Source organism: Coregonus lavaretus (genome assembly GCF_964263955.1).
Source record: "Coregonus lavaretus genome assembly, chromosome: 5".
In the NCBI taxonomy this organism is placed as follows: domain Eukaryota; kingdom Metazoa; phylum Chordata; class Actinopteri; order Salmoniformes; family Salmonidae; genus Coregonus; species Coregonus lavaretus.
Window position 1 is genome coordinate 38060746 of NC_139992.1, and position 13203 is coordinate 38073948.

General features: G+C 41.7%; 1 protein-coding gene across 1 annotated transcript in view; it reads right to left on the reverse strand.

The window, feature by feature from the left end:
- Positions 1–13203, reverse strand: part of LOC311129419 (solute carrier organic anion transporter family member 1C1-like) — a 72232-nt gene that overhangs the window by 20706 nt on the left and 38323 nt on the right. The window contains exons 3-6 of the mRNA XM_084161704.1: positions 8102–8243; positions 2423–2555; positions 407–534; positions 111–260 (exon numbers count right to left, since the gene is read on the reverse strand). Coding sequence (XP_084017830.1) covers positions 111–260; positions 407–534; positions 2423–2555; positions 8102–8243 — 553 coding nt within the window. The remainder of the gene's footprint in view (positions 1–110; positions 261–406; positions 535–2422; positions 2556–8101; positions 8244–13203) is intronic.

Below are 13203 nucleotides of genomic sequence, written 5' to 3' on the forward strand. Positions count from 1 at the left end.
AGGCAGTTTATTCAGACTGTCAAATCTACTTAACATATGGACGATTGTACTTCAAATCATGCACAGTGACATTATCTAAAGTGTGTTTGTATTTCCAATTGGTGTATTACCAATGTAAAATGCAGCATTTTCCTCCCTGGCGAAATCATCTATATACGAGATCCCAAGGGGCTGCACTGGAGTCTCCCCGATCCCTCGTAAGACATTCCCCAGGAACACATAGATCCACATGGAGAGGTTGGACTCTCCTTCACAACCTACTGGGAAGGGGGAGGGAGAGAGAGAATAGTTACAGAGCACTGTGTGTGTGTGTGTGTGTGTGTGTGTGTGTGTGTGTGTGTGTGTGTGTGCGCGCGCACGTGTTTGCATGTATGTATGCACATGAGCATGTGTGTAGGTGACACACCTGTCCCTGTGCTTGGTGCCTCAGAAAGCGGGTCACCCGAAGCGGAGGGTGACAACAGGCGCGCTGGACATGGGGAGAGGTTATTGGTTGAATTCACTGACGATCGGATTGACGTTTCGAACTTATAGCTGCGTACAAAACACCAATGCGACTGTTTAGCGAAGGGAGTGAAGAAAGCAGCACGTTAAACAGTAGAGAGGACAGAGACAAAGCAGAACATGAGTGCTTTGGATATGCAATGAAACATTTATGAAACAACGTTTTATACATTCAAGCACGTCATGTTATAAGCAATACTTAATGATAGGAAGTAGCTTTCCTGGCTTCCCCTGTAAAATACAAACAATTGGCGACTGAAATGTTTTTCTGAAAAACATCTAACAGCTGTAAAAATGCATTTCAGTAAAGAGACTCCATAAAGTGCAGCATATATTCTTTAAGATTCACTATGTTCCCATCTTGTGGGATGGGATAATACATTCTGACTGATCAAACTTTCATGACCAAGCCAAGCTAATGAGAACACATGATAACACACAACCATGCTTCATCCCACAAACGATGCTATACAATATATAAAATATGTACAAAATACGGTATATTAGCATATCATACAGAGTCAGTGATATCCGTCCTTTATCAGACTTTATCCAAACACACAGAAATACAGTGCATTCAGAAAGTATTCAGAACCCTTGACTTTTTCCACATTTTGTTACGTCAATCTACACACAATACTCCATAATGACAAAGTGAAAACAGGTTTTTAGAAATCTTTGGAAATGTACCTTATTAACATAAGTATTCAGACCCTTTGCTATGAGACTCAAAATTTAGCTCCGGTGCATCCTGTTTCCATTGATCATCCTTGAGATGTTTCTACAACTTGATTGGAGTCCACCTGTGGTAAATTCAATTGATTGGACATGATTTGGAAAGGCACACACCTGTCTATATAAGGTCCCACAGTTGACAGTGCAAGTCAGAGCAAAAACCAAGCCATGAAGTCGAAGGAATTGTCCGTAGAGCTCCAAGACAGGATTGTGTTGAGGCACAGATCTGGGGAAGGGTACCATAAAATGTGTGCAGCATTGAAGGTCCCCAAGAACACAGTGGCCTCCATCATTTTTAAATGGAACAAGTTTAGAACCACCAAGACTCTTCCTAGAGCTGGCCGCCTGGCCAAACTGAGCAATCACGGGAGAAGGGCCTCGGTCAGGGAAGTGCCCAAGAACCTGGTGGTCACTCTGACAAGAGCTCCAGAGTTCCTCTGTGGAGATGGGAGAACCTTCCAGAAGGACAACCATCTCTGCAGCACTCCACCAATCAGGTCTTTATGGTAGAGTGGCCAGACTTAAGCCAAGACAGGAAGGTTCACCTTCCAACAGGACAACAACCCTAAGCACACAGCCAAGACAATGCAGGAGTGGCTTCAGGACAAGTCTCTGAATGTCCTTGAGTGGCCTAGCCAGAGCCCGGACTTGAATCGCTGGAGAGACCTGAAATAGCTGTACAGCGACGCTCCCCATCCAACCTGACATAGCTTGAGAGGATCTGCAGAGAAGAATGGGATAAACTCCCCAAATACAGGTGTGCGAAGCTTGTAACGTCATACCCAAGAAGACTCGAGGCTGTAATCGCTGCCAAAGGTGCTTCAACAAAGTAATGGGGTATTGTGTGTCGATTTAATCAATTTTAGAATAAAGCTGTAACGTAACAAAATGTAGAAAAAGTCAAGGGGTCTGAATACTTTCCTAATGCACTGTAGACTGACATTTCCTTTAAACAGGGGATAACTGGAAACATGATTCAGACTAGAGTACACACACGCGCACAGGCACACACTTACACACATATCCAGATAAGCTTTAGCTTACTGTACCACAAGTGCATTCAAAAAAGCATTTCGCTACACCCGCAATAACATCTGCTAAATATGTGTATGCGATAACATTTGATTTGAAAAGGAAGCTGGAAATTAATCCTCCTTCAAAATAAAAGTCAGTAAAACCTCACCGTCCGATGAGGAAGTGTGGCAGAGCGATGATGAATGTTCCCACTGCCATCAGTACACAGCCCATGGCTATGATCTTGGGCCGATGCAGCTTTGCACCAAAGTAACTCACAAATGCTATCACCAACAGGTTACCTGGTAGGGGGACAGACAGACACAGAATTGGTCTGTTCTTAGTTCCCATTTCAATTCTCAAATTGATAAATCTGATTAATTGAAATTCAATTCACGAATTGGAAAAGTAAAATGTTAAGGTTATTCTAGTTACAACTCTATTTCGATTCCATTCCTGAATGGATTCTTGAATTGTCGAGTTGACATGGAACTGAACCCAGTTCAATTTATTCACAATCACAATGCCTAATTCCTCTCATTGATGTAAGTGTGTTGGCATATTGAGTTTCAACATAGTGGCACCGTTGGTTTCCTAATTCCCACTATAGAGTGATTCCTCACAAAACCCAGACCAAAAAATGATATATGTTGTTGACATATATTTGACATTTGTATATAAAAGCATAATTGAGAAATAATGAATCAAAGTTGCCATATTTCTGATATTTTGGCCTCCCTTAACACTCCATAATGTCTCATCTGTAGATGCTACAAAGCAGAAATGTGTGTCATATGAAGCTTTACCGCTTGCGCTGTAATATGAGTAGTATTTTGATTTCAATAACACATTTCTTACAATAATATATTAATATAGAAAAATATAAACATTCATATTGAAAATATACAAAAACTTATTTGGCAAATGTTTCAATATATTGTTAAAAATAATATACTCTATGGGCATATCAAAGTTCCAGAGATGGATCTCTGCTAATTTTAAAGTTATGGCCCATTTAATACAGAGAAATTGGCATAGTAGACAATGTCACCAACCAATCACAGCCCTCCTTTTACTTATATTTACATTTACATTTTAGTCATTTAGCAGACGCTCTTATCCAGAGCGACTTACAGTTAGTGAATACATATTTTTTTATACTGGCCCCCCGTGGGAATCGAACCCACAACCCTGGCGTTGCAAACGCCATGCTCTATCAACTGAGCTACATCCCTGCCGGCCATTCCCTCCCCTACCCTGGACGACGCTGGGCCAATTGTGCGCCGCCCATGAGTCTCCCGGTCGCGGCCAGCTGCGACAGAGCCTGGATTCGAACCAGGATCTCTAGTGGCACAGTTAGCACTGCGATGCAGTGCCTTAGACCACTGCGCCACTCAGGAGTATATATATATATACTTATATATACTTATATACTTATATACTTATATATACTTATATCATTGCACATCCTGCAAACCACCAGCAGAAGGCGACCATTTTGAATCAATTTTCACATTCACTCTGTTGGTAATGCTTACAAATTGGATCATAAGAAAAGAAGAACCCTCCAAATCGAATGACCGAGGGCCAATTGAATGACTGTGCCGTAGCCTGGATAGAGAGAGAGGAGGGAGGGGGGTTGGGGTAGAGCAAGAGAGAGACAGAGACAGAGCGAGAGGGATGGGTGGGTGTGTGGGTGTGTGTGTGTGTGTGTGTGTGTGTGTGTGTGTGTGTGTGTGTGTGTGTGTGTGTGTGTGTGTGTGTGTGTGTGTGTGTGAGTGAGTGAGAGAGAGGGGGGGAGTTGAAAGAACGAGCGAGAGAGAGAGAGCTAGAATGTTAGAGAGAGAGAAAATTGGGTAGTGGAGGAGAGCGGTGGGCGATAAATACCTGAATGAGGTAAAACAAAAGCAGCCATTTCATGATTGAACCAATTGTTGTTTTTCAAGGACGGAGGGATGGAGGGATGACGTCCATTCCATATTAAGGACGTCCATCCGCTCTCACTATTAAGAGGAGTAGGTAGGATATTCTCCCTGTGTGGTTTGGAAAGTCCCACTTCAGAAACCTGCTGTAGAATGCCTCAACTTCTGAACTCCTGAAATAACTGTCCTCTGACTAAGGCCAACCTAGCACTTGGAAATGCCAGGTAGTGAAAGTGTCATTGTGCCCTTCGTTAGTTTAAAATACTGCTTAAGGACAATAACAGTTTTCATTGTGCTGAGAGCTATTGTGCTGAAAACACCTGAACTCACTGACTGTGAATGTGTTTATTTTTCCTTCATTCATTTAGAATACTGTGTGAACTAGAATAACTCCTTTGTTTGTTGCTAAGGGTTTCCCAAAAGGGAAATGTCTCTATGGTTTGAGCAGGTCAAGAGGCACAGAGTACATCCTGATATTAGAGAGTGGTTAAATACAGAAAGGCCTTTGAGGCTAGTCTATGGAGCTCTCCTGAGTCGCTTCAGCACTTTTCTCTTGTTGTTCTCTCTCCCTGTGGTAGGGGCCATTGGAGCCATGACAAGAGGCACACAGCGCATCCTACAGCAGGCTTCTCCTGGTTTCCGTCTACTCTACACAGAAAGGCCCTTGAGGCGAGCTGAAGGGTGGGACTAAAAATGTAAACTCATGTAAAATATACTGTGTCCGTAAAATGTATATAGGTTCATAACGTTTGTGAAACAGCACAGTTGGAAAATCTATGGCAAATAGAAATCAAAACTGGATGGTCTTCAGAGATAGATGGGAGGGGTTGAGGGTAGCTGAAGGATGGGACTAAAAACGAACAAAAGATAACTATTGTCAAATATACTGTGTCCGTAAAATGTATATAGTATGTATAAACTGGAAGTTGAAGCCTAAGTGTTGTTGTCCATTAGTTTACTCAAATTAGGGGAGGAGTGGTAGGGTTAGGGAAAAAATAATAATAAAAAAAACGAAAAAAGGAAACAAAAAAAAATATACAAAAAAAATATATATATATACAGTGGGGAAAAAAAGTATTTAGTCAGCCACCAATTGTGCAAGTTCTCCCACTTAAAAAATTGAGAGAGGCCTGTAATTTTCATCATAGGTACACGTCAACTATGACAGACTAATTGAGAAAAAAACATCCAGAAAATCACATTGTAGGATTTTTAATGAATTTATTTGCAAATTATGGTGGAAAATAAGTATTTGGTCACCTACAAACAAGCAAGATTTCTGGCTCTCACAGACCTGTAACTTATTCTTTAAGAGGCTCCTCTGTCCACCACTCGTTACCTGTATTAATGGCACCTGTTTGAACTTGTTATCAGTATAAAAGACACCTGTCCACAACCTCAAACAGTCACACTCCAAACTCCACTATGGCCAAGACCAAAGAGCTGTCAAAGGACACCAGAAACAAAATTGTAGACCTGCACCAAGCTGGGAAGACTGCATCTGCAATAGGTAAGCAGCTTGGTTTGAAGAAATCAACTGTGGGAGCAATTATTAGGAAATGGAAGACATACAAGACCACTGATAATCTCCCTCGGTTTGGGGCTCCACGCAAGATCTCACCCCGTGGGGTCAAAATGATCACAAGAACGGTGAGCAAAAATCCCAGAACCACACGGGGGGACCTAGTGAATGATCTGCAGAGAGCTGGGACCAAAGTAACAAAGCCTACCATCAGTAACACACTATGCTGCCAGGGACTCAAATCCTGCAGTGCCAGACGTGTCCCCCTGCTTAAGCCAGTACATGTCCAGGCCCGTCTGAAGTTTTCTAGAGTGCATTTGGATGATCCAGAAGAGGATTGGGAGAATGTCATATGGTCAGATGAAACCAAAATAGAACTTTTTGGTAAAAACTCAACTCGCCGTGTTTGGAGGACAAAGAATGCTGAGTTGCATCCAAAGAACACCATACCTACTGTGAAGCATGGGGGTGGAAACATCATGCTTTGGGGTTGTTTTTCTGCAAAGGGACCAGGACGACTGATCCGTGTAAAGGAAAGAATGAATGGGGCCATGTATCGTGAGATTTTGAGTGAAAACCTCCTTCCATCAGCAAGGGCATTGAAGATGAAACGTGGCTGGGTCTTTCAGCATGACAATGATCCCAAACACACCGCCCGGGCAACGAAGGAGTGGCTTCGTAAGAAGCATTTCAAGGTCCTGGAGTGGCCTAGCCAGTCTCCAGATCTCAACCCCATAGAAAATCTTTGGAGGGAGTTGAAAGTCTGTGTTGCCTAGCGACAGCCCCAAAACATCACTGCTCCAGAGGAGATCTGCATGGAGGAATGGGCCAAAATACCAGCAACAGTGTGTGGAAACCTTGTGAAGACTTACAGAAAACGTTTGACCTGTGTCATTGCCAACAAAGGGTATATAACAAAGTATTGAGAAACTTTTGTTATTGACCAAATACTTATTTTTCACCATAATTTGCAAATAAATTCATTAAAAATCCTACAATGTGATTTTCTGGATTTTTTTCCCTCAATTTGTCTGTCATAGTTGACGTGTACCTATGATGAAAATTACAGGCCTCTCTCATCTTTTTAAGTGGGAGAACTTGCACAATTGGTGGCTGACTAAATACTTTTTTTCCCCACTGTATATATTTACCCCAAAAATATATAGTGGATTGGAAATTATGCAGACAATTACATTGATGGAATCCACAATCTGTCTGCAATATTAAAGGCCCTTGAGGCAGAGAGGTGTTTCTATATACTCCTAAGGCATGGGCTGAAGGGAGACTCTATAAGGACACTACTGACCTGCAAAATGACTAATCAAAATCTAACACTGACCCCTTACCTTAACCCTAACCTTAACCAAACCCATAGAGATGGAATCTGCAGTAGGGGGAAACAGCACCACTGGCTGCTCCACCACCGTTATTGTTTTTGTTGCTGAGCGTAGGGCAGCATGGTAAAACAAAATGCAGTAAATATAGCTACTTCTGATATTTCTTAATTTCTAGTATTTGTTTGTTTTTTGGGGGGCGTTATTGTATTGCTAGATACTACTGCACTGTTGGAGCTAGAAACATAAGCATTTCACTGCACACTTTACATGCGATAGCATGATGTTGTAACTGGGCCATGACAGTTTCTCAAAGAAGGCTCAATGGTAAGTTTGATCACATTTATGTAGAGGTGTGGGCAGAATGTGTTTCAGTGACTTTCAAACAAAAAATGCATGCTGCCTATAGCGAGTGCCAAACACTGGCCGTGCATTCTGCAAGATTGATTGTCTATTCGAACAATTTAAAAGTAAATGCTTCAGCCCACACTTCTAATCAAAAGACGAAATGTTGTTCAATATTTTGTTCATCAGTACATGATTGTGTTTATATCTCCTGCCTTGGTATAGGCTCTGAGATGAAATAGGCTACCGCACAGCAATGTCAAATATTTGAAATAGGCTACCGGTCTATTTACTTTCGAGCATGCTTGGCTATTGAATGAGTGATGGATAAATGGTAGCCTAGTAGTTGTTGTGTAGCGGGAATAAACCAGTCATGTCAGAAAAGGAGAGACATGTCTTGCTATATGATTATGATTTAGGCCTATATAATACATGTAAAATAAATATATTAGGCTACATGCTGCTATACGCACACTTTCCCGCAAGTTCAAAATGGATAAATACCAACCTTTGTGGGAAATCTGGTGCACACAAGGTTTAGTTTTTTCTTTGATACATGTGGACCCTGATGACTTCCTAGAAGGCCTTGGTGACCCATTCATTCACATCTCTTCTCTTCCACAACAACATGGATAGAACGGAAGACCAAAATAGCCCTGGGGATGAGGACGAGGAGGGGGGTGGGGACAGGAGGATGGGGACCTGTGACGCAGACACTTACTTACCTATCTCAAAGCTCCCATCGATGACACCTGTTAGGTAACTGGGGATGTCAAAGCGTCTCTCCAGCTGGGTTATTGTGCTCTTCATGTAGCTGCCAGACAAGGCCTTGGCAAAGTAGGCAAACGACAGGGCCACAAGGAACATCTGAAGAGCATGAGGGAAGGAAGAAAGGAGAAAGGGAGGTGGCAGAAAGTGAGAGATAAAAGAAAGGGGATGGGGGAAAGAGATATTGGTTATTAATAATTATAAACTGGGTGGTTCGAGCCCTGAATGCTGATTGGCTGACAACCGTGGTATACCACGGGTATGACAAAACATGTATTTTTACTGCTCTAATTACGTTGGTAACCAGTTTATAATAGCAATAAGGCACCTCGGGGAATTGTAGTATATGTCCAATATACCATGGCTAAGGGCTGTGTCCAGGCACACCGCATTGCGTCGTGCTTAAGAACAGCCCTTAGCCGTGGTATATTGGCCATATACCACACCCCCTCGTGCCTTATTGCTTAATTAATACATATCGGATTGTATCAAGATTTTCATCGTCAGAGAGAGGGAGAGGGAGAGTTACCCCTGTGTTGCTCTGATGTACACCACAGCTCTACTTGTCATTGGCTCATTAGCCTATCTTAGCTCCACATTTCCTATTCAATATTCAACTAGGCCTACATGATAGAGCACGGAGGAGAGGAGGATAGAAGAGGGAAAGGAAAAGGAGAGATGGAGGATGAGGGAAGGCAGAGTGTGTCTGTAACTACGGGGTATTGAGGAAGACCAGGACAAAGAGAGGATTAGGAGTCTACATCAGACTTAAGATGTCTCCTTATGTGAGAGACCGGTGACTCAACCATAGCGACTGATGAAGAAAGGATTGTTTTTGACTAGGAAGAGAGGTAACTTATACATTATGGATTGGCCTTCAGTCTTAGAAAAAAAAAGGTGCTATCTAGAACCTAAAAGGGATCTTCGGCTGTTCCTATAGGATAACCTTTTAAAGAACCCTTGTTGGTTCCAGGTAGAACCCTTTTGGTTCCAAGTAGAACCCTTTTGGGTTCCATGTAGAACCCATGTTCCATGTAGAACCCAGAGAGTTCTACATGGAACCCAAAATTGTTTTTTACTTGAACCCAAAAGGCTTTTACCTGGAACCAAAAATAGTTATCCTATGGGGACAGCTGAAGAACCCAGTGTGGGTGCCAGTCTGTTTCTGCTCTCTTGCCATCTCTTGTTTCTACTCTCCTTATAGAACTGTTGTGCCAAACATTAGTGACAAGGTGTTGGCAAGATAGCACAAACAGATCGGGGACTAGGCTAGGAAAGATGAGCTCTAGCATCCATTGCATCAGTCTCCCCGCTCTGGGCCACTCACGACTAGCAACTCCTCCCATCTCTCACAATGAGTAGGTTTGTCTTTTCACAGCAACACATCCACGTTCCCATGGGCTTTTCCACATCAAAGACTAGCCCGGGAAACTACACTGAACAAAAATATAAACGCAACATGTAAAGTGTTGGTCCATTGTTTCATGAGCTGAAATAAAAGTTCCCAGAAACGTTCCATATAAAAAAAAAAGCTTATTTTTCTCAAATGTTTTGCACAAATTTGTTTACATCCCTGTTAGTGAGCATTACTCCTTTGCCAAGATAATCCATCCACCTGACAGGTGTGGCATATCAAGAAGCTGATTAAACAGCATGATCATTACACAGGTGCACCTTGTGCTGGGGACAATAAAAGGCCACTCTAAAATGTGCAGTTGTGTCACACGACACAATGCCACAGATGTCTCAGTCCGGCTTTCAATTTACTCTTGAAAGTTGTAATAGTAGAATGCACAAGGTGAAATTTCGAAATTGGTTAGTGCATCATCAGTTTTCATGTCAGTCTTTGCGTACCTTAGAGAGCTATTTATAACTTGTCACAAATGCCCAGATCAACTAGCCCAATCAGCTAATGTTTTTTAGCCTATAGATTTTGTTGTAATGTTTGAGTCACTCAAATATCACATGAATACACATTAGACATGGCAAAATGTATAGAATTGCAAGAAAATGAGCTTTAAAACTGCAACATTCTCTCTGCATCCCATGAAGAAATGTGTAGAATTGAAGGAAATAAGTTTTAAACCTGCAAAATGTTCTCTCAGCCAACAAGAGGGGTGTGGACAGTTTGTGTCATGAACAGTGCTTGTGCCCATAGAAATAGGGGGGGCGCGGGATGTTCCCCAATGCTGGAAGGGAGGCTGAGTGAAAAGATTTGGGAACCCCTGCATTAGATGACGCATTCTTAGTATGGGTGAGTCTAGTACATTGATATTTGTTGCTTACTGTATAAATTTTTACTAAACAGTAAGTTCTAAATAGTATGATTAGTACACAGTATGTCGTTTTAGTAAGTGGTAAGAAAGACAGATTTTGGACATGACCAGAGAGCGAGAGAGAGAGAGCGAGAGAGAGAGAGAGAGAGAGAGAGAGAGAGAGAGAGAGAGAGAGAGAGAGAGAGAGAGAGCGAGAGAGAGAGAGAGAAATCGAGTAATCGACAGGAAGAGAGATGAAAGATAGAAAAGAGAGAGAGACAGAGTGAGAGTTGAAGAGGAGACCATTTGTGGATTAAATGGCTGGTTAAACAAGAGTTTATGTGAGTCCCTCAGCAGTGATGTCCTCTGCATGATATACAGGCTACAGCACACACTATCAATCCATCCAGCCACTCCAAACTATAAAACAAACAAACATAGCAATCCGTTATGGTATCATTATGGTTAATTTGAGGCATTAAGAAATTAACTCATAAATGATAACACCCCAGAGAGCTGTATGAATAGTCTCTGTATGTATGTTCTACACTGGCAGCCAGTCAAAAATCCCTAGAAAGCACAAGCCCAATTACAGACATAAACATCAATTCAGGCTTGAAACCACAACTGGAAGACAAGTGATATTTCAGGGTCGAATGGGACTTTATCTCTCCCAAGTACATTGTAATTCAATATGGTCAGGGGGTTCAAAATGAACTTTCAAGACTGTTCGCTTGCAATAACATATGCCTCAGTAACAACCTTCCCCCCTCTTTCTAACCATACTACATACTATTTAGAATGTACTGTTTAGTACAAACGTATGCAGTAAGCAACAAATATCAACATACTTCTCATCCATACTGAGAAGGCGTCATCAAATGCGTAATTGTGCTTGTTCCTCGCCATTCGTAGATTTTTGTAGAGCACATCCCCTATTCTGATTATCAGCTGTTGTCGAACACAGGTGGGTGTGAAAAGACGATTCTCTTCCTCAATAGTGTGCAACAAATTCTACTAGATGAAAACCCGAAATGAGTATGACATCCTAGCATTTAAAGTATACTCGATTTTCACTAGAAAAAAAATAATATTTGCATACTCAAAACGGCCTACTATTTAGGACACAAGTACGGGTATCCGGACATCTCTCTGTGTCTCTCTCTCCCTCTCCCTCTCCCTCTCACCCTCCTCCCTCTCTAAGTTTTCAGACAGTCAAATCCAGAGCAGCATAGACTGTTGGGCCCAGGCAGAAGGGAGGAATGGCAGGAATAAGGGAAGATAGGAGGAAGGAGAGAAGACCTTATGGTATGGGCAGGCATAAGCTACAGACAACGAACACAATTACATTTTATCGATGGCAATTTCAACGCACGGAGATACCGTGACGAGATCCTGAGGCCCATTGTCGTGCCATTCATCCGCCAACGTCACCTCATGTTTCAGCTTGATAATGCACAGACCCATGTCGCAAGGATCTGTACACAATTCCTGGAAGCTGAAAATGTCCCAGTTCTTCCATGGCCTGAATACTCACCAGACATGTCACCAGATGTCACCCATTGAGCATGTTTGGGATGCTCTAGATCAACGTGTACGACAGAGTGTTCCAGTTCCCGCCAATGTCTTTGCACAGCCAATGAAGAGGAGAGGGACAACATTCCACAGGCCACAACCAACAGCCTGATCAACTCTATGCGAAGGAGATATGTCGCACTGCATGAGGCAAATGGTGGTCACACCAGATACTGACTGATTTTCTGATCCACGCCCCTACCTTTTTTTATAAGGTCTATGACCAACAGATGTATATCTGTATTCCCAGTCATTTGAAATCCATTAAGGTCTAATTTATTTCAGTTGACTGATTTCCTTATATGAACTGTAACTCAGTAAAATCTTTGAAATTGTTGCATGTTGCGTTTATATTTTTGTTCAGTATACATGGTCATAGAGAAGAAGAATCATTCTGATAAAGGAAAATTGACTTCTTTTAACAAAATAGAGGCATACAAAGACAAAACAAATGTGGTACGGTGTGGAAATAATAATATAATATTTATTTAATATATAATATAATATAATAATATTATAATATGATATTTTGGCCATATCGCCTACTCTGAGCTAGATCACAGTTAGATCACATTACAACTGCATGGAAGCAGCAACCTGACCAGCAGCCAAACCTTGCACATGACCAGAGCCCTCTGGAGCCCCTCGAGCATCTGGAGCCTAATTTCCCAGAATTTCCCACTACGGCTTTAGGATTTCCTCTGCTGGTAACTCTATCGGGGGCTATTAGGATACAGAGAGCTGCAAGAGTAATCTCAGGTGCCTAAGGGTTTAGCGAAGAGGTGCTAGGCTAACCGCTAACGGCTAACACAATCCTTTGGCTCTTCTATAATGACATGGCATTTCTCATATTTAGTCATTCAGAGACAGACACAGCAGCCTGGTAGGTAGAACACTTTGCATAAGCTTGTCTAGTGGGAACACATAATTACACTGTCTAGTTGTACCAATATGTATCAACAGAGCAGAGTAGAATGACATGTAGGCCTAAAATACCTCTTACACTAATAGAAAACCAATAACTCAGTGATCTGCATTTAATTAAAAGGCAAACACTGTCTGTATGGAGGACTAAAAGTGCCACAATTAAATAAATAAATACACCATTAAATAATTACTTAAATGTGTCAATAATTAATTAAAATTAGAATTAAATACATAAATGTGTTATTAAATGTATCATTAATTAATTCAAATACCGATTCATTTTATGTAAAATACATATATAA